The sequence below is a fragment of the Oncorhynchus tshawytscha genome, linkage group LG03 (genome assembly GCF_018296145.1).
Source record: "Oncorhynchus tshawytscha isolate Ot180627B linkage group LG03, Otsh_v2.0, whole genome shotgun sequence".
In the NCBI taxonomy this organism is placed as follows: domain Eukaryota; kingdom Metazoa; phylum Chordata; class Actinopteri; order Salmoniformes; family Salmonidae; genus Oncorhynchus; species Oncorhynchus tshawytscha.
Genome location: NC_056431.1, coordinates 51,091,227 through 51,118,665, shown reverse-complemented (window position 1 = coordinate 51,118,665; position 27,439 = coordinate 51,091,227). Strand labels below are relative to the sequence as shown.

Below are 27,439 nucleotides of genomic sequence, written 5' to 3'. Positions count from 1 at the left end.
TATATATCCCAGAACAGCACTTCAGTCAGAGTTGATATTTGCATCATATGTTTGTATAGGAACCTAAGTATTTTATCACCCTTTATTTACGCTCGTTCAGTTTTACAATGAGATTAGTTTTAGTTGGTATAGCCAGACGTATTTATTTCAGAACTGACGTTTGTCAGTCATTGGTCATCAAACGTGAGTAAAATGACCAATATTAAGCAAATAATAATGACAGTAAGCAAATAACCTACAAGTATAGGTAATGTCTGTTGTCTCCATGATTGCCTTGGTGAGTCAGTAGTAAAACACTATTCCATTGGTCACCTGTCCAGAGTGGAGTAGATGGCCTGTCTTCAACAAGGAAGTCTGTCATTGTGTGTGTCAAACACCATAAACATAAGAATAATGTGATCTGAAAGATGAGTACCAAATCCTGGTAATGTTATTCTCATGTATGATGCTCATGTGTCCCATGCTGCAAAATAGTTTTTTTTATCTCAATGAGAAAAACCTGAGTAAATGAAGGATACATGAAAAATGCAATCATGTTCATCCCACATACATTATAATGATAGTAAAATATAAACATGCCATCATGACTTGCATGACTCAGCACGCAGTATAAAAAAACAAGACCTCAGTCAGAAAGCATTCAAACCATAGTCATAGTTCAAACTTTATGGGCTATATGACTCCTACATGTCAGTTACCTGTACCCATGGTAAACATCCCAGGATCCTTTGCACGGTCATGCCATGATGACCTATGACACCATCATTGCCACATCTATCCTCTTACCTCAGTGTTGATGGGGACAATTGTTATCCAATGAGTTAGTGGTGAGATTTTTGAGAGCTCAGTACCATTGGCATAATGCTGTAGCTATCAATGTGCAGCTGCTACTGTCCTCTATGTCCTCCACCATGCCATTTTTTCCAGTGACTAAGCATAATCATTTGGCTTCTCCCCTGGTGTCGCTCCTGGGTAGTTTTTATCCCTCTACTGTCTGCTAGAATCATATCGATAGCCCCTCCAAATCCCCAACCAAAACAGCAAAATTATCCAATTCTGTTGAAAGAATGGATAATAAAGCCTTCTATTCTATCCCCAAACCGTATTATACATTCACAAACCATAAAGAGATGGGTTGTTTTTTAATATACATTTAACCTTGGCCCATAGTGAAGATACTGTAAACACTCCTACTTCACTGAAACACTGGTGCACTGACTTAGTCTGATAAAGGATGCCATAGCTGTCTCCAATGCAGATAAATTACAACAATATAGACTGGGTACAACGTGTTGAGGTAATGAGCTTTCTCAATGAAGACATGTCTGTATCTTAGCCCTATTTCTCCATGAAGGCCAATTTACCTGTCGTTCTGTTTTTATAGACTTGAAAAACTGCAGCGACGTTGCTAACATGGGCTAGACATCATTGATTCAGTGGATCACAGACCAGAGTGCTGAGACTACTGCTTTCAGACGAGAGAGAGATGTGTTGTGAGGTGATGAAAAACTCAGCTGTGCCTGTTAATCAAAGCCCTGTGACTCCCTTCTCCTGTGTGGGGGATGTCACATACCTCAGCCAGAGTCGCAGGCAGAGCCATAGGATGGAAAGAGTGGTAACAGAAAGGTGATGCTACTGAGGTAACAATACATGTACAACACTTTTTCTATGAACTTATATACAGTTGCCCATACCAACTTAGGTGAAGGGATATTTTATATTTTCTCAGGGAAAGCTGTATCACTGTCACATCATCCCCTCCCCCCACTGTACATGTACTTCCACTAGCTGAAAATAGTCCACTGTTGTAATTTTTATTTACAGTGGGGTCCATAATTATTGGCACCCCAGGAAAAAAAACACTATAAAATATATAATACAAATACTGAGCTATATTGAATGCTCAAAAATATTTAATAGAATTGCTCAGAGATAGAGATTTTGTTTAACAAGTAATAAATAAAATATTGGCAGCCCTGTTTTCAGTACTCCAGCAGTCTACCGAGGATAATGACACTGAGCCTTTCTCTACCAGGTTTTTGGCTAAAATGTCCTGGTACTTCGTAAAGTTCATGATGCCATTGACCTTAACAAGAGCCACAGGACCAGTGGAAGCAAAATAGCCCCATAACATCAAAGATGCACCACCATATTTTACTGCATGTATGAGGTACGTTTCTGCTTATGCTTCAATTTTTTAACGCCAAACCCACCACTGGTGTGCATGGCAAAAAAGCCCTATTTTTATGGCATCTGACAATAGCACTGCCTGGAGTTTGATAAACGGCATTGGTACTTGGATTGGAAACGGTTCTATGGTCGGATGACATGAAAATAGAGCTATATGCCCACGCACACCAGTGGTGGTTTTAACTGGGATACCACATCTGGGATAACTATAGTTTTAACTATGCTTTGTGTAAAGGATAGTTACTTTGGAGGTGACAACAGCTATTTGAATACAGATCCCAAAAATGACATCTTTTGAAAACTATTTGAGTACAGATCTCAGGAAATAATTACTTTTTAAAACTATTGGAATATAGATCTCAGAAAGCAACTACTTGAAGGAAAGGAGGGGAGCGACTAGGAGAGGGAGACATGCAAGACTTCAGAGACGCAACTTGAAGGGAGGGAAACTGCTGGAAGAATGGAGATGGTTTTACATCACAAACCATAACAGGGTAATGTCATACCAGCTTGACTGGTGCCTGATCTAACCTTTAACTCACAGGCTGATCTCAATCTAGAAGTATGGTATGAGTAACTTGTCATACGTCTTCTGCAGCATACAGTTACATCAGGAGCTCAGTATCATGCTGAGTTGCTATTTACTTCTTTATGGTGCATATTTATTTAGGGTTGGTGGTGTGACAGCAGGTCAATGGTTTGATTCCCTTTCCTTCAAATCCAGTGGCTCATAATGGTGTTGACCCTGCTCCAGACACCACACAGCCCTGTGGCCAGGGAGACTTAACACAGGACCTTGATCAGAGAGTCTCCTGCATAGAGTCAGTCAGTACAGTCAGTACCCCCACCTGAACTACAGTACCAGTCTCTCCAAGGGCAGTATCAAGCGTCTCAGAGTACTGATCTAGGATCAGGTCCTCCCTGTCCATGTTATAATCCTATTCATTCATTATGATCAAAAAGGCAAAACTGATCTTAAATCAGCACTCCTGCTCTGAGACGCTTGATACATACAACCCCAGACTCAGAGCCCACTTCCACTCAAGGAACCACCCTCTGCAACACACTGTCCCCACTGACATCACCCCCAAACCAGCCAACATTCATGATCACTTTCCATCACCCCCTAGGGGGGCAGGTAGTTGGGGTTTTCTCTTGTTTTCTTTCCCCTCTCTGCCCCTTCTTACCCCTTCCTCATAGTTGTATACAATGTGTATACAAAACATTAAGAACACCTGCTCTTTCTATGACATACAATGACCAGGTTTGATTTGATTCGATTTGTTGTCCTCATTTGGATTCCAAGAGTCTTTAGTCATTAAAATACAATTTATAATACAATCACATTTTCACATATAACTCACTGTTGCAAACATAATACACTGCCATATTGACCAGATAAATTATCTAACAGTATGCAAAGGTAGATTGGTTCCTTCATGTACCATAGTCCTGCATAACCTTCCAATTTATTATATTTAAATGGTTCTAAAGTATTGTTTGAATTTATTTAATGAAAGGTATTTGGTTTGCTCAGATAAATTATTCAATTTCTTTATTCCTCTGAATCTAAATGTTATTTTGATTATTTCTCTTTTCTGCCTGGATAACACATTGATGGTGTACAATCTATTCCTAGTATTGACTGAATGTCTGTCTCTTACCTACTGAATACTGTTGTTAATGGAGTTTGGCCGTTTTAAATGGTGTGCATCGTAAAATAAAATAAGCATGTTTTTTATAATTATCTTGTTGATTGATGACCACCTAAGATCATTGTGCATGACTACAACAAGAATCATATCTCTACCTTAAAACAATCCTTGCTGCTTTGTTGAATGCTATGATCCCTTATTGATGTCACTTGTTAAATCCCCTTCAATCCGTGTAGATGAAGGGGAGGAGATACAGTTGAAGTTGGAAGTTTACATACACCTTAGCCAAATACATTTAAACTCAGTTTTTCATAATTCCTAACATTTAATCATAGTAAAAATTATCTGTCTTAGGTCAGTTAGGATCACCACTTTATTTTAAGAATGTGAAATGTCAGAGTAATAGTAGATATAATTATTTCTTTCATCACATTCCCAGTGGGTCAGAAGTTTACATACACCATATTAGTATTTGGTAGCAAACGTTTCAGGTAGCCTTCCACAAGCTTCCCAGAATAAGTTGGGTAAATTTTGGCCCATTCCTCCTGACAGAGCTGGTGTAACTGAGTCCGGCCTCCTTGCTCGCAAAAGCTTTTTCAATTCTGCCCACACATTTTCAATAGGATTGAGGTCAGGGCTTTGTGATGGCCACTCCAATACCTTGACTTTGTTGTCCTTAAGCCATTTTGCCACAACTTTAGAAGTATGCTTGGGGTCATTATCCATTTGGAAGACCCATTTGCGACCAAGCTTCAACTTCCTGACTGATGTCTTGAGATGTTGCTTCAATATATCCACATCATTTTTCTACCTCATGATGCCATCTATTTTGTGAAGTGCACCAGTCCCTCCAGCAGCAAAGCATCCCCACAACATGATGCTGCCACCCCCGTGCTTCACGGTTGGAATGGTGTTCTTCGGCTTGCAAGCCTCCCCCTTTTTCCTCCAAACATAACGATGGTCATTATGGCCAAACAGTTCTATTTTTGTTTCATCAGACCAGAGGACATTTCTCCAAAAAGTATGATCTTTGTCCCCATGTGCAGTTGCAAACCTTAGCCTGGCTTTTTTATGGCGGTTTTGGAGCAGTGGCTTCTTTTCTTGCTGAGCGGCCTTTCAGGTTCTGTTGATATAGGACTCGTTTTCATGTGGATATAGATACTTTTGTACCTGTTTCCTCCAGAATCTCCATAATGTCCTTTGCTGTTGTTCTGGGATTGATTTGCTGTTGTTCTGGGATTGATTTGCACTTTTCGCACCAAAGTACTTTCATCTCTAGGAGACAGAACGTGCCTCCTTCCTGAGCGGTATGGTGGCTGCGTGGTCCCAAGGTGTTTATACTTGCGTGCTATTGTTTGTACAGATGAACGTGGTACCTTCAGGCGTTTTGAAAATGTTCCCAAGGATGAACCAGACTTGTGGAGGTCTTCACTTTTTCTGAGGTCTTGGCTGATTTCTTTAGATTTTTCCATGATGTCAAGCAAAGAGGCACTGAGTTTGAAGGTAGTCCTTGAAATACATCCACAGGTACACCTCCAATTGACTCAAATTATGTCAATTAGCCTATCAGAAAGAAGCTTCTAAAGCCATGACATCATTTTATGGAATTTTCCAAGCTGTTTAAAGGCACAGTCTATTTAGTGTATGTACATTTCTGACCCACTGGAGTTGTGATATAATAAATTATTAGTGAAATAATCTGTCTGTAAACAATCGTTGGAAAAATTACTTGTGTCATGGACAAAGTATATGTCCTAACTGACTTGCCAAAACTATAGTTTGTCAACAGAAAATTTGTGGAGTGGTTGAAAAACCACAATGTAAACTTCCGACTTCAACTGTAGGTTAAGGAGGGATTTTTAAGCCTTGAGAAAATTGAAACATTTGACATTTTAGTCATTTCACAGACGCTCTGATCCAAAGCAATTTACAGTAGTGAGTGCATACAGTTTCGTAATGGTCCTCCGTGGGAATCGAAACCACAACCCTGGCTTTGCAAGCTCTACAAACTGAGCCACACGGGACCACATGGATTGTGTATGTGTGCCATTCAGAAGGTGAATGGGCAAGACAAAAAGTGAACTGCCTTTGAACAGGGTATGGTAGTAGGTGCCCATTCTTTTTTGTTGAGAACTGCAACACTGCTGGGTTTTTCACGCTCAACCATTTCAACACTTGAAGGACATCCAGCCAACTTGATACAACTCTTGGGAAGCATTTGAGTCAACATGGGCCAACATATCCCTGTGGAATGCTTTCGACACCTTGTAGAGTCCATGCCCCAATGAATTAAGGCTGTTCTGAGGGCAAAGGAAGGGGGGTAAGGTGCAACTCAATATCAGGAAGGTATTTCTAATATTTGGTATACTTAGTGTATATTGCACTCAGATAAATTTACTTAACAGGTGCTATTTTCTTGAGGGATCACTTAGGTATATTTAGATTTTGAAACCTGAGAGCGCCAGCCTCTGATTGGTTGTTTGGACCACATGATAACCACGGTGCTGCTGCAGCTGTGAGCTGTCGCCCATCGTTTCTGTGGATGGAAGTTGGGGAGGCTCTTTGGCGGCTTGGGAAACAATTAAACTCTAAAGTAAACTGGTAAGCTAAAAGAATCAATAAACTGAACATATTCCTTCCTTTCATCTTACCGCTCCAGCATTGCCATCGTTTGGGACTATTTTGTCTTCTGTACAGTTTTGTCTCCTGCTGCTTTTGGATTGTTTAGAGATAGTTAATGAAGGAACAATCCCAGTTAACGGGCTGTGTCCTCATTAAAGCAGTCTCGGAGCAGGTGATTTCCAGAGACCAGCAGGCCAACAATGGGACACCTTTTTAAAACACACCACGAGTTTGTTGCATTTTCCAAACCTCTCCTGCTTCTGTTTTCAAGTCATTTTTGGTGGAAAAGTACTTTCGTGAATGGAGTGCTAAAAAAGGGTAGTTAGTACAGCCATCCTAAATTTAACCTGCAGCCTCAGAAGGCATTGGAGCTCTGTTAGCTAAACAAAGCCAGCCAATCAGACTGTGGTATCAACTTACATGACAAACAGCTGTCCCAACCCTTCAGGACTGCTCTAGGGGGGTTTAAGGTGTCAAACTCTCATCAAAGTCTACCGGCCTTCAAAAGGCATTCCAGTACAACTGTGATCCCACCTTTTAGCTGTACCTGAGCTTTATCTTATCTGGTGTGGAATTGGAGTTGATCACATTGAGAGTGAATGTTAATTCTGACGCTTATTTGTTTACTTGTCTAGGCTTTAGGACAAAACACAAATTGGAATATCAGTTTGGGACCCTAGTGGACAGCAAGTCAGCAGCTTCCTTTACTGTAAGGTTGCTGGAAATACTACAGGAGTCTTTCTTGGGTACGACATGTTCCACTGTTTGGCATCATTGTGTGTGCATGTTATGTGTGAATGACTTTGTTAGAAGGTTCTGTCCATATCCTGTCTTTGACTTTGGTGGTTTGGGTTCACCAGAGACTGCAAGGCAGGTTCTTAAAATATCTCTGTTAATGTTGTCCTTCAGCCTGTGGTAAAGACACATTGCTCTATGGAGGGCACTAGTACTGCTTTTTCCTTCTAAAGAGGAAATGTATTGTAACACAGAGTTTTACATTGATGTTGACTGTTACGTTCAAATTATGGATACTAGATGATTGTGAATTGTGCTTGTAAAGTTTCAACCGTATTTTACTGGGAGGTGCATCATTGAGAATTTAAATGCCTGATGATGTTATGTGTTTGAGGTAGAAACCCCTAAAACTGCATCATCATGGATGAGAATGAAGAAATTGAGGAGGAGTTTGAGGAGGATGAGGAGATTTTTGAGGAAGAGGTAAGTACATATTTTCTTGCGACATCAACACAACACACCGTCATTGTCTTAGGTACTCAGACTCAGTCAATTCAATTCAAATTCATTCAAGGAAAATTAGAATAGGAATCAGAATTTCAGTTTACCTCCTGAATTGAAATGTAACTGGAACCCCAACCCCATTCCAAACCAACTACATATGTTCTTAGGTCTGAGTTGAGTTGTTGAGTTAATTTGATTTTTTACAGGGACAGTGCACATTAATCAACGTTTCAGTAAAAGTGCCGGTTTTAGCCAGCCGGCTAATTTTCAACCGCAGTCCCTGGGCAGGTTATTAAAAACAATTACAATATAGACAATAGCAACATAGGACACGCAAGACATAGCATACAGACATAGCAACAGAACAAAAAGCAGCAAGACAAAATTCATAAAAGACAACAGACAACATGGAAAGCGGCAACACACAGCTAGGGACCATGTTCACAAATCTGATTGACCTTTAGCCATGTCTGATTGACCTTTAGCATTTTGTGAAAGTGGCCACAGTTCTATGGCCACAGTTCTATGACAGTAGTCAAATCAAATCAAATTTTATTGGTCATATACACGTGGTTAGCAGATGTTATTGCGAGTGTAGCGAAATGCTTGTAAACAAAGTTTCCTAAGGACTAGAAGCGAGACAGCCTCTCTGTGGGCACCATTTCTCTCTTCCCTGGCTCTGGTACTGGTGGGTCTCCAGGTTAACTAGCTAGCTTTACTCAGTCCCTATGACTAGGTAACTTAGTTTTGATACCACCCCAATAAGTCATTCAGGAGTCCAGGTGTCTTTGAGCTGTGAGCAGGGTTAGATCCTGTTTCCAAAGAACACGCATCTTCCTATATGCTAGCTATAGACATGGCCCTGGCTAGCCCTGTACAGTCCAGATAACTGTAAATCAGACCAGGGACCAGCCATTAAAATCAAAACCCCTGCCACTTTCCTCTTTTCTTGGACATTTTAAAGCCCAGTTATGAACATAAAAAGTAATCACACCCTTTTGTTTACAAGGACCATCGCACTTAAGCAGTGTGATGTTCAAAATGAGAAAACACTTTAACTTGGTAGTCGATGTAGAAGTAGTAGAAGTACACTTCACCTGACCAACCACCAACCACTTCAAGACTCCCAGAGAGATCAACTACTGACAACTATAGGCTTTGATGGCAGGAGCACACTGATGTAATAGGTCTAGTTATTACACAACAGACATTGTGAAGACATTGCTGTCATTCCTGCAGATACTGTCAATTTGTATTAAGTTACACTGCACTGCAATATGCATGAATGGAAGAGTCCATCATCATTCGTCATCTATAACATTTCTTACACTATTGGTGTAAAATGTATAGTAATGTTGGGATGATGTTCCATTCAGAAGAGTTATGGATTGTTTGGGGAGCTGCTATTTTGTTGGAAGTAACCAGTGATTTGTGTTAGATATAAACATGTAGTATCAGTAAGATTATACTTTGCCTTTCTTCAACAATGTGTAATATTGGTGCAAAACCTCTGTCACACAATTAAAACATTTTGAAGCGTTTGGCTTCAGACTGGCAGTTCTGGAGATGTAGTATCACCATAATCTACACAGTCTATTCCAGTGTTGACAGCTCCCCAAGCTCTAACATAGGTTTTCATACTGTGTCATTGTATTTCTTTGTGATGGTCCACTCAGAGCGTCCAATGGAAGAGTGAAAGCAGAAGGCTAATAACTGAATCTCTTATTTCCTGGTGAAATAGGGTTAAAGTTAGCCTCGTATTTGTCTAAACTTTATGTTGTTGATAACTTATAGGGGAATCCAAATCATTTCTTCCTAATTGAGGGTGTGGAAGATACTTCTGATTTGTCATTGTTACAAATTCAAAACATTTAGAAAAATGAACTACAGTATTTGGAAAGTTATTGTGTGGTTCCCATATAACATATCCACTTTTTCAAAGAGATTTATCTTTAATGCAAAAATGTAAATGCTTTGTAATGCAGAATAATAATAATACGCTCAACTCAATACACTCTGATTTCACTACTACTTCCATCTACACTTTGGAGGTCATTTTTAAAGAGATGACTTTGATCTTAATAGTAAGATAGCTTCTTTCATCTGATCTACAGGCTGGGGAGAAACGTGCAGCTGTGCATTTTATAGGATATACAGTACTCTACGTTGCGGATAATAACTGGGTGGATTGTACAATCATTCAGGACAACAGTTTTTTGTTGACCTTTCAGGGTGGTTATTAATATGGATTATGCATCATATGCAGCATATGCAGCATTTAACGATTTGAACAAGAGCAGTTTGTCATGATAGTACATTGTTTTATGTTATGCTGCTTTTCCCTCTTAATGTTAATCAAGTTTGAGATCTTTTCAACTTCCAATTTGACAATATATTTTTTTCCCAGTAAGATAAATATTCATTCTGAGCTCTGATATGTGGCTGTTAAACACTCTCGGGACGGGACAGCACAGGAGATACACATTTAGCAGTTGACATAGTGAGAAGTGCTGCCTGCTGTAAATCACACGGTAGCAGCTCCAGTAGCCGAGCTTGGGTCTGCTAACATCACTCATAGGATGTGCTTAGGAGGTTGATTCATGTAGAGAGAAACCAGCAGGCAACTAGCAGCTAGCTAGAGGAGGAAGGCAAATCTAAGCTCTGTTAGGAGCAGAATCTCAGCCTGATTCCAGATCTGTTTGTGATGTCTTGCCAACTCCTGACAAGAAGATTCTACCTGTTCTCTGTCCTCCATTGTTTATTGTCATTTCTAAACCCTGTTGGGGAACAACAACAAAGCGGGTGTGGGGTAGTTCATGTACCTGTATGATTCTCCTCCTGTCTTGTAGAGTCAGAAAACGGCCTCTTACAACTGTTGTTTAAAGTGTTTGCGTTTTTTTTTTCCCCCAGCTCTGGTCTATCAGTGTTTCAGTAGGCTGTTTGGCATTTGAATCGCAGGCCTATGTTGTGTCGGGACGATAATGATGATAATTCTGACCATTAGTTCGAGGGTTTTCTCGACAGTTCCACCAGTAGGGTTGTTAGATGTGTTCATCGGGCTGTCCCCTATTAATGGTATGGCAATGAGTACCTTCCTGAGTTAGAGAACAATGTCTCACTCTCAACTCACAGAGGCCACTGGTTATAAGTTTGGCTTAGTTAAAGTTAGACACAGGCTATTCAGGGAACATGTGTGAGAATGTTTTTAGTTTAGTAGAGTATGTTTCTCTGATTTAAGCTAATAGTAAGGAGATTTATTAGTATAATCACTAAGGATTAAAACAGTTTTAGCTGACTTGTTGATATTTGGATTCATAGCGACTATTTACAACAAGGACAATGGACTTGTTAATGGAATAACCAACAAGAATAGCCAGTGAGGTCATGTTTTGCAAATATTCTACTGTTTCCATTGTCCCAGACAAACTCACTCAGTCAAAACCAGCTAAAGTATTTGAAATTATTGTAAGTAGATTTGAACCCAGGTCTGGTCAGAGGGCTCTGTCAGATGCAGGCAGGCAACCAGCACACAGTCAGTCAGGCAGACAGAGCCGTCAGTCAGGCAGTCATTCAGGGCTATTATAGGCTCCTACTCCTCTTTCCCCCTGGAATAGAGGCTTCATTACACTCTTCAGTAATCACAGTATATACCAGGATCCAAAAGGACACCTTCAAGGTCACTGGAGGGATCTGGGATATATGGAACCTTTTATTACATTATAGTGAATGTAGTTATTATATCATTATGCTAATTGTCAAAGACTGTAGCTGAACGTTAGTGCTGAAAGTAGAATATCTGACTTAACTACCACTGGTGACAGTGCAGATGAGTATTAAGTGAGTATAAGAATGAGTATTACTGTTTATCAATGTTGTTTACAGTATAAAAGGCTAACTGAATGTGTCAGAGATCAGGGAATTATTGCACCAGAGCTGGGGAAAAACTCCATCCAATACATTTGTGATATGTCTTCCTTTTGCTTGTAATGGCGATTTTGAAACCAGCGAGTTGTTTCTATATTTATAGTATTTTGAGGAGACGGTGACTTCGACTACCTCTCACCAGACCACAACTCAGGTGGGAGCAGAGGTGAAGCAACAGGTAGAAGACAACAGTGAAATAAACAGCACATGCAGCTTATCATGCTTCGGTTGTGCTTGCATGTCATGGGGGTTATTCCACAGATGTAAACCTAACAAAGGAGAGAAATTCTAGAAAGGATACTGTTTAAAAAGGCGATGTGCGTGACCCTGTGGATTATTAAACAAACTACCTTGTTTAACAATTCACAATTTACTCAAGTCGAGGAAGACATTTTTTGGGCCATTCCAAAAGTGAGTTCCCAAACAAAAAGGCGATTGTTTGGGTAATTCACAAATCATGACTTCATGTACATTTTCTCAGGCTAGTGAGTGATTGATGAAATAGCCCTCATATAGGCAGATTTTGCTAAATGATGCATGCAGTCAATTGTGTCTTGTTCACCACTGCTTTTGTCCACTGGCTCGTTCATGGCCAGTCTCTCCTTCCCTTTCCTTCAGTCTCCTTTCCTTTTAATTTCCTTCATTCATTCCCTTTCCCTCAATTCCTTTCTGTCATTTATTCCCTTTCCCTCAGTCCTTCTTCTTTCCTTCGTTCATTCCCTTTCCCTCAGTCCCTTTCCTTCATTCATTCCCTTTCCCTCAGTCCCTTTCCTTCGTTCAGTCCCTTTCCCTCAGTCCCTTACCTTCATTCAGTCCCTTTCCCTCAGTCCCTTTCCTTCATTCAGTCCCTTTCCCTCAGTCCCTTTCCTTCGTTCAGTCCCTTTCCCTCAGTCCCTTACCTTCATTCAGTCCCTTTCCCTCAGTCCCTTTCCTTCATTCAGTCCCTTTCCCTCAGTCCCTTTCCTTCGTTCATTCCCTTTCCCTCAGTCCCTTTTCTTCGTTCAGTCCCTTTCCCTCAGTCCCTTTCCTTCGTTCAGTCCCTTTCCCTCAGTCCCTTTCCTTCGTTCAGTCCCTTTCCCTCAGTCCCTTTCCTTCGTTCATTCCCTTTCCCTCAGTCCCTTTCCTTCGTTCAGTCCCTTTCCCTCAGTCCCTTTCCTTCGTTCAGTCCCTTTCCCTCAGTCCCTTTCCTTCATTCAGTCCCTTTCCCTCAGTCCCTTTCCTTCGTTCAGTCCCTTTCCCTCAGTCCCTTTCCTTCGTTCAGTCCCTTTCCCTCAGTCCCTTTCCTTTGTTCATTCCCTTTCCCTCAGTCCCTTTCCTTTCCTTCGTTCATTCCGTTTCCCTCAGTCCCTTTCCTTTCTTTCATTCAGTCCCTTTCCCTCAGTCCCTTTCTTTTCCTGTAGCCCTGATAATAAGTCCTATTCTCTGTCCCTACTAGACCTTAACCTAGCCAATACCATATTATCTCCCATCCCATTACCTCCATGTAGAATTACATGGTCATGTAATCATTCCATTTAATGCCTTGATACAGTCAAATACCACAATTAGTAGCTACGGTGATTTTTTTAATCAGCCATTGCAATGAATTCTTGCAGGTAAGTGAACTTTGTTGCAGAGTATCATGAAGTAGACTAAGTCATTGTTGCTTTCACACACGTGTCCCTTTTGTAAGAGACTTATGATAGTCAAAATGTAATTCACTTGTTTACCCATTTATTTATATTACACCTAGTATAATACTAATATTCTGTCATTGTTACAGTAGCATTGATTCTGTCTTGTTTCTGGTTTCTCTGTATTGTCTCGCCAGCCTCTTTGTTGTAAATGGATGTGTACCTCTGGCCTGGTTTCCTCTCATAAAGGAACAACAGTCATAGTTTGACACATGACTAACAGTCTTACCTCTGTTCCCCAGTCTGGCGCTCCGGTGAGAAGAGTCGTCAGGAAGAAGGCTAAGGTGGACACCTCCAAGTTCATGACTCCTTACCTGGCCCACAGCCAGAAGATGCTGGACTTGTTCTCCTACGTAAGCAAGCCCATTACAACCAGGTCATGTTCATTAGGGTACATCGTAGCAAAACGTTATGAAATGTCTAGGTAGTCCCTTTTCTGTTTCCTTCAGTATTCTTCCGTATATTGCCTAATGAAGAGAACCCAAGACAATGCTTTTTCATGCCCCCCTTTTTGGATCATGATTATGAAGTTACATTGTTCCGATGTGTCCCTAACAGAACAAGTATCGTCATGCCTATGACAAGGCTAAGGGGAAACCCTATGACATCTCGGCTGACACCCCTGAGATGGTCCGGATCAAGAAGGCTCAGGAGCAGCTGTCTGAGGTATGGAGGCCTCGGTTCTATTCTGTCCGCTTCTCTGATAGATATCATATATCACAGTCTCAGTCAATGTTGCACTGTCACTAATAATAATTTCAAAATAAAACTTTGGTCAAATCTACACTTGATTCATTGCCCCTACCAGGTGAAATACCGGATGGAGGGAAATAAGGTAAAGTGTACCAGTCTGTACGATGGGGAGGCCAGAGAGATCGCCCATGTCAAGCATGTCTCGGAGTTGATCAGCAAGGTTCTGTACAGGGCCAAGTGGGATGAGACTAAGGACAGGTACTTGCTGCCCCCTGATGCCCCTGAGCTTGTCCTGGCTGTGAAGAATGCTGCCAACTACAGCAAGGTAACTTCATACTCAGCCTTTACTGTAGCTGTTACAACACTTGTCCCAGGCTAATTTATTGAGTCTGATGATCTAAGTAATTCATCTTTATTCCAAAAAAGGGTGGCTATAGATTGCTTTTCTATATTTGAACTTCTCCTTTTGTTTTTCTGTGTGATCAGAAACTGTACACAGAGGCCTGGGATGAGGACAAGACCATGTGCTATCCCTACAGTGACTCTCCTGAGCTGCGCAGGGTGGCAAAGGCACAGGAGGTCCTCAGTGATGTGAGTACTGCAACTACCTGTTGGTATTCTAACCTACACTTAACTACACTTTTCGTTTTGATTACAGCAAGTTGATATCAGTGTTATTAGGTCGGTTTTATAGTACTGTTTTAAAGTTACTGTAAGTTGTATTTGAACAGCATTCATTTTTTACACTGAGTGATTGTTATAACTGGTTGTTCTATGATTTAAACGTTGTAAGTCATAAATGTCCTTCTCAACAACACTTCCTAGAATGCAGTGTCTGCGTCAGTCAGTCAGCTGAACCACGTCCACGAGTGTGGTGGTTCACTTTGTAATTCACTTGGAACAATTCATTGCTCACATCACATTAGGACAGTAAGGTGTCCAACATCAATCAGACTTCAGGAAAACACAGTTTACCCCCTTCATTTAAAAACTCTATTTTTGCTTCCTGAGCTTTTTGTTTTCTGCTGACTCAGATGTTCCATATGGAACCATTTCCTCTGAGCAGCTATTTCTACATGTAAGATGCAATTAAAATGGTCACTGCTGTCGCTCTTTTTTTTAAAGTGAACTTCAGATTTCCGCTGTTCCAATTTATTGGCTTATCCAGTTAGATATCATCAAGCAGAGCATTACCACATGTAGCTAACAGGCATCACATGTTGTGTCAAAGGTCAACTATTGATTAGAGATACATCTCGTCATGGCCTGGGGTGGCCTTGCGGTCACTGCTGCTGCCTTCAGAGCAAATAAGCTGGTGTTAATATGGGTTTGAAACCAGCACACACCCTTCTAACACACTGTTCTCCTTACTTTCCTGTCTCCCTTCTGTGTCTCTTCTGTTCCTCTCACCATTCTGTTCTGCTCCATTCTGCAGATCTTGTACAAGAAGGGTCATGCTGAACGCACGGCGAAGTACACCTCTCTGGCTGTCCCTAATGATATGGAGTTGGCCAAGAAAAATTTTGAACAGCGCAGTGACGTAAGTGGTGTGACACACACACACACACACACACACTGATTCATTGACAATGGCTTCTCATCATCCTTGACAGCATTGTAATGTAGACATTTGAGAGAATCATTATCATAGCCCTCAGCTGTAGAGTCCTGACAGTGAGGACAAGGTGGACCAGTGGGTGCTGTCAGTCACTGCCTGACATGGGTGAGGTCCCCAGCCCTGCTGTCCTTGTCCCTGGGAGATAGAGGGGGATGACTGCCACCTGCTCCATGATATTATTGGAAGGCAGCAGCCCTGTTCTGGCAGACAGACGTGGTGCAACGACAATAGCCTGAGATTATTTTAAATCCCCGCCGCTCCCAACATGTTTTATACACCCCCTGTAGCTGCAGAGGCCCAAACAATTTCAGCGTCCATCTATAATGTTCATATCATTCTGTTTTGAATGACTTTTAAGGCAACATTTTGACAGATAATATTTGAAGTGTTTCTTGATTGTGTCATGCCTCTATTTTTCCATTTTAGTTCAGTAGCTTATTTTAAATGACCCCAAAGTCTGACTTTTCCTTGCTTTTCTCTTGCAGCTCAAGTACCATGAGGACTACAACAAGAACGTCAAGGGCCACTGGTGCGAGACGCCCTACATTGATGTGGCTGTTGCGAGGGTGGCTATGGACAACGTCAGCAATGTAAGAGCCCACTATTGTATAGCATATTAATAGTTATTGGCATAAATTACATTACAGTATGCCTTCATCAAGTCATAACCCATCATATCAATATTTGTTTTTTCTCATTTCAGAAAAAGTACACGGCTGCATATGAGGACATAAAAGACCAAATCAATTTTATGCAAACTGAGACGCCAGAATACAAACAGAACAAGAAGGCTGGTCACGCTGCCAGCTCAGTGAGTCTATAGCCCTCAAAGAGAGGGACATAAAGGAGAACACACAAGCACACACAACACACACATACACACACCAACCAACCAGCTAACCAACCAACCAGCTGTCTTCTGCTTCTCTCAGAGAAAAGATGCAGGGAAGTGGGAGCTGGCTGAGTATATGTTTATAGATCCATCTCATGCGGCAGCAAGCAGAGAGACACACGACACTGGTTTGACCTCGAGCTCTAAACAGAGCGTGAGTCAACACCGTGACTCTTTTGTCACGCAGACATCAAGATGTGCCCACACATGTTCTGTACCCAGAGTCAGAACACTTGATAAAGAATAAATCACTGGCAAACAGTAGTTTAAATACATTTAGGCTAAAACGTAGGTGGTAAAAAAACTAGCTTTTTTTTGTAGTTTTGAGAAGGAGTCATTGCCTATAAGCATTTTTCAATCCAATTTAAACACTTCAATCCAAAATCTGCTATGATGATGAGTAATTGTATTAACCTTGCCATGAATCACTGTATCACAGCAAACCATATGTATAATGTTTTGACTTGTACCCATTCTTCTCTCCTCAGATCAAATACAAGAAGGACTATGAGAAGAGCAAAGCGGTGGCTGACTACAATGTTCTCCCAGCCTCTGACAACCCTATGCTCAGGCAGCTGAGATACGCTGGCACCATCTTGAGTGACGTAAGTGTCTAAGTCGGGGAGACTGAACCATTGGTCCAAACAGGTGTCATACTGAAATAGACAGAAGTTACAGGAAGCTAAACAATCACGTCTCTTCTATGAGAGGCAGTCATTAGTTACAGAAAACCATTCAGTATCCCATCCCATGTTCTGGCAGACAGCAACAGTTATCTTTCATCTCCGTTCTCAAAAGTCACTACTCGTGTTTCAAATGAACTTATATAGTTTTTACTAGTACATTTTTATCTAGACAGTTGGCAGTTTGCTAGTTGGACAGTTTGATAGTTGGCCGCTAACAGGGTAGAAGTTATCACAGCAGATTCCTGCTACTTAAATCATGACAGTAAGTAAGGGTGCACCACCCATCTTACTGAATTATCAGGAGCCACTTATACTGTAGTTAAACCAGTGAAGGTGTAACATGACCCAAGCACTACTTTGATGAGTCTACTTAGTTACTAGTCATTCACTGTCAACTTGTTAATAATTAGTGTAGCCATTCATAGAGCCTTATATTTGGAAATAAGATGGATATAGTTTTACTCATTTTGCCGAATTTCATCAATTGAAAGCCAAGTGCTAACTTTGATATGTATTTGAGACATATAACTACTTTTGGTTGCCATTATTTTCTGCTCATCATTTCTTCTCTGGTCACTCCTTTTGCAGAAAGTGTACAAGGCCAGCTATGAGAAATCGAGGGGGTCCAGTATCAACTACTGTGACACGCCCAAATTCAAGATGGACTCTGTTGTACAAAAGTTCAGTGACGTGAGTATTCCCTTCATAGTCTTCACTGACAATGTTAATGTTTTGTTTTTTAAATTGTTCAACAAATCATTGAACAGCACATTTTACATTTACATTGGACATGTTAGTCATTTAGAAGACACTCTTATCCAGAGCGACTTACAGTTAGTGCATTCATCTTAAGATAGCTAGGTGAGACAACCACACAACGCAGTCATAGTAAGTACATTTCTCCTCAATAAAGTAGCTATCAGCAAAGTCAGTGCTATTAAGAAAAGACAAGTGCGAGTGTTAGTTCAAGAAAGACATTACAAATGGCAGCAACGACCCGACTGATGATTTAAAGTGGATCTCCTTTATTGTATGTAAGTGGCGAATGGATCTTACATGGATTCATCTTTACTCCCTCTATCTCCCCTCACAGGTACATTATAAAGACAAGTATAAGAATGAGGTGAAGGGACACTATATTGGCAGCTATGAGGACATCTACATGCTTCACTGCAAGAAAGTGGAGGAAATAAAGAGCGAGGTAAGTCATGTTGCATTGTTTTTATTTTGTTCTCTCCTCTGAGGCTTTGTTAAGAGAAAGACATTGGTTGTCTCTCAAATGCCTCCTTACTCCTTATATAGTGCACTAGTTTGATCCAGGGCCCAGTGTACGACAGGCAAGTTCACTCTCAGTGATTAGAAAGGAATCATCTGTTCTTCTGTCTTTTCAGCAAAATTACAAAGCAGATTATGAGGACATCAAGACAAGATGTTTCTATCCTCAAACCATGACGCCAGAATATGAGGCTTATAAGAAAGTTGCACAGTGTAAAGATGTAAGTATGCCTCTTGAAGAAATATTACAAATTATAACCAGTCATTTGCACTATGATTAGTGATTGAACATTAGATTGACATAATTCTTTCATTTTTATTCTTGATATTGAAATGTATAATTTACTTTTTGATATAATTTAATTTACTTTTTTGCAGAAAGTTTACCGGCAACATCCGGACACAGTGAAATTTACGCAAGTGACAGATTCGCCTGTTCAAGTGCAATCTGCCATCAACGCCAAACAGCTGAGTGATGTATGTATTCAACTTTTACGACAGACCTTATATGAGTGTTAAGTTCAATTTTAAATAGTTACAGTATGAAATTACAATAACGTATATCTGTCTCCCTTACAAAATAGGTATTATGACCTCAATGGAACAACCTGTTAAAAAATATATGATTTAGAATTTTGTTAGAATTTTGGAACATATACCAGAAAATAGACTTCAAGGTTGAGCCGTTGCCATGACATTAAAGATTCCTGAAGGCTGTTGCCTGAAAATGTGCTCATTCATCCACTTAGCACATAGCTCAGCTGTCTTCCTGTGGACGCCATGGAAACCAGAGAGAGTTATCTCTCTCTCTCTGTAGTATTAATAGCAACATGCATTCAGTCTGCTGAAAATAACCCTAGTCTCAAATGAGAGGAGGGGGGCTGACAGTTATGAGAGACTACTCTGAAAAGGAGAGGCCTCTCACTCCTTTGAGACAGGCAGCACTGCCCTCTAGTGGTATGGAATGACCCATGTAGTACTCATCTTCTCCACAATATAGCTCTCCTCTGATCTACATAGTGCCAACTGTACATTTTCCTGTACATGACTACTGTATTTTCAAGAGGTTCTTTCTGTCTTTTCCAGCTCAACTACCACGCGGCGTATGAGTTGGATAAGTTTAAGTGTGCCCTGCCGCCAGACTACCCATTCTTCATCCAGTCCAAAGTTAACGCATTTAACCTTAGTGATGTAAGCCAAATTCTGTTGATGATACTGTAGATAATGTTTTAAAAATACAGTTGTAAATCGAATCCAGTTATAATTTAATTTGCTATGATAAGATTTGAAAATAATATGCTAGTATTGACATCATTTCACAATCATTGTAGTTGGTTATCGTTGACCTCATTGGATAAACCCTCCTGATTTTTACTTGCATGATACTGATATCTTCAATGTATTTGCAACTCTGTGCAGAATTGTTACAAGTATGATTGGGAGAAAGCAAAAGCCAAGCAGTTCGAGTTTAAGGGTGATGCTATCTCAATCCTTGCAGCCCGTGCCCACACAAATATAGCCAGTGACGTGAGTATGCACGCACTGACATAAACATCTACACATACATGTAATATTAGTATTCATATTGATAATGCTGACAGTTTCCTTTGGTGTACTTTGTAGTATAGGCCTTGACCTAACTTTTGCTCTTTGCCCTCAGGTTAAATACAAGAAGGATTTTGAGAAGAACAAGGGAAAGATGGTGGGAGCCCTCAGCATCCATGACGACCCCAAGATGCTACACTCCATGCACGTGGCCAAAATACAGAGTGATGTAAGTCATTTTCCTGCCCAGGGAATCAAGATTAGACAAAAAATGTGTCGGCTAGCTTAATCTGGCAAATTTGAAATGTTGGTTGATGTGCAATGTCTTAAACCTGATAAAGTAAATTCAATTCCACTTAGTTTTGGTATGAAACAGAAATATGAGGATAGTGGCTGTCAGTGTGACAGGGGTATAAGGGCTTACTGTGACTCGTCTCAACTTTATATTAAATAAACACTTTTTTATCATAGAGAGTATGTGGTGCCTCACCTTCTAATTCTCTCAAACTCTCTCCACAGCGTGAGTACAAGAAGGACTACGAGAAGACAAAGACCAAGTACATCACCACACTGGACATGATGTCTAACACCCTGGCCAAGAAGTCCCAGGGTATCGCCAGCATGGCCGGCTACAGGACCATCCACAACCGCTACTTCCTGCCCTACGACGCCATGTCCCTGGACCGGGCCAAGAATGCCAACATCATCCAGAGTGACGTAAGAACACCATCAACCAGATTGATAGATTGATCGATAGATAGATTGATTAATTAATCTGTCTGATTGATCTAATTGATTGACTGATTGATTTGGTTTGCTTTCATCCTATTAAAGGTCTGGGGAAAAGGTTTTAATAATATTGGAGCATTTAAAAAACGGTAGAAGTATAATGAAAGTATTACTCCCACTTGGTTATTTTCCCTCACTACAGAATGAATACCATTCAGACTACAACAACTTCACCAAAGGATCTGGTTGGGTCACCTTCGGCTCCATGGAAGTGGAGAAGGCCAAGAAAGCCGGAGAGATCCTCAATGAGGTAGCTACTACAACATGATCTTGTTCAAGGTTTAAGATTATTTGCCATAATGTAGTTAATACTCAGGAAACCATACCATAACTCTCACAATAAAAACACTATAAATTGTAAAATATGTTTTGTTATGTATGGTCTTTTCTTGCTTTGAAAATACAGAAACACAACAAGATTGGTTTCATCTGCTTTGACCTATTTGTTCCAATTTTTCCTCCACTTCAGAGAAAGTACCGTCAGCACCCAGACACCGTCCCATTCACCTCCATCGCTGACCACCCAGTCATGATGCAGGCCCAGGTCAACCAGCTAATGAGGAGTGATGTGAGTATTATTATAGTAACATTATTGGATGATAGAATTATTCAGATCATTTAGACATCATGGGGCGGTTTCCCTGTGTCGAGAAAACGGTTTACTTCATAGCGGTGACATATTCAACTTGGTACAAATGTGATTTTTTTTCAAATTTAAATAAAGATGAAACAATCAGTAATTCATTTATTTGGATGGAACACCTATTTTATATCTATAAATATGTGTTTGTGCACTCAATGCAATTTGTATTCTTCTTCCCCTGCAGCTTCACTACAAGAAGGGTCTTGAGGAGATCCACCAGAAGTACTCGCTGCCCCATAATGACCCCCAGTTCCTTCAGGCCAAATGCAACGCCTACAACATCAGCAAGGTACTGTTGACTAAGACTAATTAGTTATGCCTCATATTCATGTTTAATTTCATGAATTATCAAATGTTTTATCATATTATCACTGCCTGCCCGTTCTATAAAGAGCACACTACTCTGAACTGTGTAGACATCTTTACTCCAAATACAACTGTGCCTTCTTGGGTGTGCACTGCAGCATGCCTATACTGTGTTGTATTAGTGTCTCGTGGAAATAGTGTAATAATTTACCGTATTGCTTTCTTTCAGAACTACTACAAGCAAAGCTGGGAGGAAACCATTGCAAAAGGCTACGACATGAGGCCAGATGCTATCTCTGTCATCCATGCTAAGCATGGCAGACATATTGCCAGTGATGTAAGTATGCAATAAATCACTAGGACAACATAAAAAGCTGTACAAGATGTAGTCAACAACAATGTTCCTACGATGAATAGTGTCAGATTATCTGATGTTTTTTTTACTTGTTCCTTTCAGATCCAGTACAAGAAAGACCATGTGAAGGGAAGAGGCAAACAAGTGGGCTGCCGTAATCTTCAGGATGACCCCTTGCTGGTGCACTACATGCAGGTGGCCAAGATGCAGAGTGAGAGGAACTACAAGAAGGACTACCACAAGTCCAAGCTGAAGTACTGCTCTCCAGTTGACATGATGAGTGTTGCACATGCTAAGCAAGCCTCTGCAGCGCAAACCTATATTGGCTACAGGAAGGTCCGACACCATTACAGTCTTCTCCCTGACTCCATGAACTTTGAGCTGGCTCGCACCATGAACACCAACGCCAGTGATGTAAGTACTCTGACTCCTACCCAGGGATAGAACTAAATAATTGGTTTGATTCCAGGCTGTATCACAACCTGCCGTGATTGGGAGTCCCATAGGGCGGCGCACAATTGACCCAGCGTCGACCAGGTTAGGGTTTGGCCGGGTTTGGCCGTCATTGTAAATACGAATTTGTTCTTAACTGACTTGACTCGTTAAATAAAGGTTAAATAAAAAAATTCAAACATTTCACTGGCCTGGTGGCTAGTTTGGCACATTTTCTACTAGGCTGGTTGGGAAAGTACTAGCCTCTGGCCTTTAGAAACTCTAGCTTTAACTTGTAAGTTGTAATGCTGCATCTTAGATTTTTATTGTAGTGGCTTTTTGCAGCATTTCTCACATTGTCTCCTCTCCTTGCCGGATGCAGGTGAACTACAAAGCGGACTGGGAGAACTATGTGAAGGGAACTGGCTGGATCCCTATCGGATCCATTCCAGTAGAGCTAGCCAAGCAGGCCGGCGCCGCTCTGGATGAGCACAAGTACAGGCAGCACCCTGAAAACTTTAAATTCACTAGCAAGATGGACGGCATGAATATGGAGCTGTGCAAGCAGAACCAAAAGATTATGAATGTTGTGAGTAGTATTTACTTACTAGGAAGGCCAAAAATCTAATCCATGGTTGTCCATTGAATTAAATTTTTCTATTGAATACATTTGGTTGAAATACACTTTGTATTAAATACATTTTGTTGGATGGAATTTAATTGAACTGAACAGAAGTGTTGATTTAAATCTATTGTTGTTATGATGTGTTTTTTTTGCAGCATGACTATAAAGCCAGTGGAGAGAAGTTCCTGCACACCTACAATCTCCCTGCAGATGCACCAGAGTTTATGCAAGCCAAATACAACGCTGTCAACATCAGCACGGTTGGTTACATGTTGATCACTGTCCATACTATTATATACCTTTGCTATCATACACAATCAATACACATACATATCCATGCATTCATTTAAATGTGCCTTTATTTATACTGTATAGTTGGTTATATGTTGACTGATTACAATCCTATTTCACACACACACACACACATATATATATTACCATGATGCATTCATTGAAATGTGTCTGTAAGTAATGTGTTTATTTCTCGTTCTCCTCATCACAGAACTATTACACATACGCTCACCGTCAAGACATTCTCAAAGGACACCAGATGAAGGCAGATGCCATCCCCATCCTCGCTGCCAGGGCCTGCACTAATATTGCCAGCAATGTATGTATGAATTGGAAGAAATTCTAAATCTGTATTTTGGTTTATTGATTAACCATAGTTGACCATAATCATGACATGCTATTCATGGTATTTACATTCATCATTGTATTTCCTGTACAGTACAAGTACAAGCTGGCGTACGAGAAGGGAAGAGGCAAACAAGTGGGCTGCCGTAATCTTCAGGATGACCCCTTGCTGGTGCACTACATGCAGGTGGCCAAGATGCAGAGTGAGAGGAACTACAAGAAGGACTACCACAAGTCCAAGCTGAAGTACTGCTCCCCAGTTGACATGATGAGTGTTACACATGCTAAGCAAGCCTCCGCAGCACAAACCTATGCTGGCTACAGGAAGAGCCTCCACAACTACACTCTTCTCCCTGAGGCTATGCCTGTTCAGCTGGCTCGTACCATGATGGAGATCCAGAGCGACGTGAGTTCATTTCAATATCCTTGCCATTCAATACCATAATGATGGTATGAAACCAGGCTTGACTGAGTAAGTGTACTATCGACCTGTGTGCATAAGCAGTAACTACTATCGATCCGGTGGGCATCAACACTAACCGCATCCATTGCTGACAATAGTAGTAATGATTTTTGTGGACAATAGTGTATTTTGAGTGAGAGGAACCTGTCTGATACCTGTCCTGTCCTGAAACCTGACCTGTTCTGATACCTGTCCTGATACCTGCCCTGTTCTGATACCTGTCCTGATACCTGCCCTGGTACCTGTCCTGATACCTGCCCTATTCTGATATCTGTCCTGATACCTTCCCTGATAACTGTCCTGATATCTGGCCTAATACCAGTCATGTCCTGATACCTGACCTGATACCTGACCTGATACCTGCCCTGTCCTGATACCTGTTTTGATACCTTTACTGATACCTGTCCTGTCTTGATACCTGTCCTGATACCTGTCCTGTTCTGATACATGTTGTGATACCTGTCCTGCCCTGATACCTATCCTGGCCGTATACTTGGCCTAATAATTGTCCTGATACCTTCCCTGATACCTGTCCTGATATCTGACCTGTTCTGATACCTGTCCTGATACCTGTCCAGATTCCTGTCCAGATACCTGCCTTTATAACTGTCCTGATACGTTCCCTGATACCTGTCCTGTCCTGATAGCTGTTCTGTCTTGTCCCGATACCTGTCCTGATACCTGCCCTGATACCTGTCTTGATACCTGTCCTGATACCTGTCCTGATACCTGTCCTGATACCTGTCTTTATACATGTCCTGATACTTGTCCTGATATCTGTCCTGATACCTGTCTTTATACATGTCCTGATACTTGTCCTGATACCTGTCTTTATACATGTCCTGATACCTGTTATAAAACCTGTTTTAATACCTTTACTGATACCAGTCGTGATGCCTGTCCTGAAAGCTGTCCTGTCCTGATACCTGTCCTTATACCTTTCCTGATACCTGTCCTAATACCTGTTGTGATACCTTTCCTGTTTCGCTGTGTGTCTCTACAGAACACCTATAAGTCTGACTACAACAACGTGTACAGGGGTTCTGGCTGGATTCCTATTGGCTCTATGGAGGTGGAGTTGGCTAAGACAGCCAAGGCAGCCCTAGATGAGCACGGCTACCGTGTGCACCCCAGCACCCTGAAGTTCACCAGTCTGACTGACCAGATGAACATGGCCCTTGCCATGACCAACACCAAGTTACTTGATGACGTAAGAACTTAAAGTAACTTTGATTATCATTTATTGTTTTTTAGGATCTATTTTAGCCCACCAAGGCTAATCTTTCAGAAGTCATACATTTATTGAGTTTACATACAAGATGTGAGGAAATTAATGGTTTTCATGTTTTTATTCCATGTATTTTATTCCCTACTATGGATGTTGAATGTGATTACCTTGTTATTTCTCTCTGTTCAGGCTTCATACAGAGCGTCTGGCGAGAAGTTCAAGCACACGTACAACCTGCCTGCAGACAGCCCTCAGTTCCTCCAGGCCAAGTACAACGCCCAGACCCTGAGTGAGGTCAGTAAACACCCACAAACACACACAGACTCAATTTCTCTGACATTTTAAAGATGTGCAAGTATTGCCTATAGACAGGCGATGTTTGACTGGTTTCTTTGATTTCTCATAGTCTCACTACAAGCACAAGTGGGTGGAAGATATCGCCAAAGGCTACGACATGAGGCCAGATGCTATCTCTGTCATCCATGCTAAGCATGGCAGACATATTGCCAGTGATGTAAGTATGCAATAAATCACAAGGACAACATAAAAAGCTGTACAATATGTAGTCAACAACAATGTTCCTACTTTAAATAGTGTCAGATTATCTGATGATTTTTTTACTTGTTCTTTTCAGATCCAGTACAAGAAAGACCATGTGAAGGGAAGAGGCAAACAAGTGGGCTGCCGTAATCTTCAGGATGACCCCTTGCTGGTGCACTACATGCAGGTGGCCAAGATGCAGAGTGAGAGGAACTACAAGAAGGACTACCACAAGTCCAAGCTGAAGTACTGCTCCCCAGTTGACATGATGAGTGTTGCACATGCTAAGCAAGCCTCTGCAGCGCAAACCTATATTGGCTACAGGAAGATCCGACACCATTACAGTCTTCTCCCTGACTCCATGAACTTTGCGTTGGCTCGCACCGTGAATGCCAGTTGCAGTGACGTGAGTACTTGTTTATGCGACTTCAGCCTAGTACTAGGGGTGTACGTTTTCTGTTAAAAAGCTTCCGAGTGTCAAATACTTAATTTATTTGCCTTTGTTTCATTCTCCAGTACGAGTACAAGTCTGACTGGAACAACTATGTGAGAGGAACGGGATGGATTCCTGTTGGCTCGCTGCCGGTGGAGCTTGCAAAGGTTGGCGCGGACATCCAGAGTGAACATAAGTACCGTACACACCCTTCCAAATTCCAGTTCAAGAAGCTGATGGACTCCATGGACATGGTCCTGGCCACTGACAACAACAAGATCATGAACAAGGTAAACTATAAACTGTAACACCATATTGGAAATTAAAAACAGATTGTTTAAAATGTGATGTTATCTCGTTTGTCCTAATGTTATTCTTTATCTGTGTTTGTGTCAATTACTTTGCAGCAAGAATACACCAAACAATGGCACAAGGACAAGCTCACAGTCCATGTGATGCCAGATGCCCCTGAGATTGTCCTGGCCAAGGCTAATGCTATCAACATGAGTCAGGTATGATCATCACATCTCATCTTCCAATGTCACTACTAACTAATACTGTATACGACGGCATACTCGTTGCCCCTTTCTAACTAGTTACTGTAATTTTAATCATAATCTATAGAATCAAAACTACTTTCAAAAGTCTGAAAGTCACAGACATTCAAACTGTAATTTAAAAGTAAGAACCATGCATTTAATAGTCCTTTTTGGGCTCTGTTTCTAAGCTGTGTCTATATACCTTTTCAGAAACTCTACAAATCCGGTCTGGAGGACATGTATAGAAAGGGCTACGATCTCAAACCTGATGCCATTGCCATTCTGGCTGCCAAGAAAGGCACTACCATTGCCAGTGACGTAAGTGTAAAATAATTTCATTTATTTTTGCTTGCTGCATAGATCCTGTTTTCTGTCACTTTTATCAGCTATCAACTGTGTAGAGAATTAATGTGATCAGATGCTGCTTCTGTAATTGAC

At 41.1% G+C, this 27,439-nt stretch overlaps 1 protein-coding gene across 1 annotated transcript in view; it reads left to right on the top strand.

Moving 5' to 3' along the window:
- Nucleotides 1–6,389: 6,389 nt before the first annotated feature.
- neb (nebulin) overlaps nt 6,390–27,439 on the top strand; it is an 83,134-nt gene continuing 62,084 nt past the window's right edge. The window contains 36 exon segments of the mRNA XM_042319336.1: nt 6,390–6,446; nt 7,103–7,213; nt 7,601–7,685; nt 11,734–11,808; nt 13,546–13,656; nt 13,862–13,969; nt 14,112–14,321; nt 14,483–14,587; nt 15,432–15,536; nt 16,100–16,204; nt 16,318–16,425; nt 16,995–17,111; nt 17,781–17,882; nt 18,286–18,393; nt 18,584–18,688; nt 18,846–18,944; nt 19,554–19,658; nt 19,887–19,994; nt 20,128–20,241; nt 20,532–20,729; nt 20,944–21,051; nt 21,271–21,369; nt 21,629–21,733; nt 21,980–22,087; nt 22,208–22,519; nt 22,920–23,126; nt 23,318–23,422; nt 23,665–23,772; nt 23,893–24,204; nt 25,265–25,471; nt 25,679–25,783; nt 25,896–26,003; nt 26,124–26,435; nt 26,546–26,752; nt 26,870–26,974; nt 27,212–27,319. Coding sequence (XP_042175270.1) covers nt 7,623–7,685; nt 11,734–11,808; nt 13,546–13,656; nt 13,862–13,969; nt 14,112–14,321; nt 14,483–14,587; nt 15,432–15,536; nt 16,100–16,204; nt 16,318–16,425; nt 16,995–17,111; nt 17,781–17,882; nt 18,286–18,393; nt 18,584–18,688; nt 18,846–18,944; nt 19,554–19,658; nt 19,887–19,994; nt 20,128–20,241; nt 20,532–20,729; nt 20,944–21,051; nt 21,271–21,369; nt 21,629–21,733; nt 21,980–22,087; nt 22,208–22,519; nt 22,920–23,126; nt 23,318–23,422; nt 23,665–23,772; nt 23,893–24,204; nt 25,265–25,471; nt 25,679–25,783; nt 25,896–26,003; nt 26,124–26,435; nt 26,546–26,752; nt 26,870–26,974; nt 27,212–27,319 — 4,662 coding nt within the window. The 5' untranslated portion in view covers nt 6,390–6,446; nt 7,103–7,213; nt 7,601–7,622.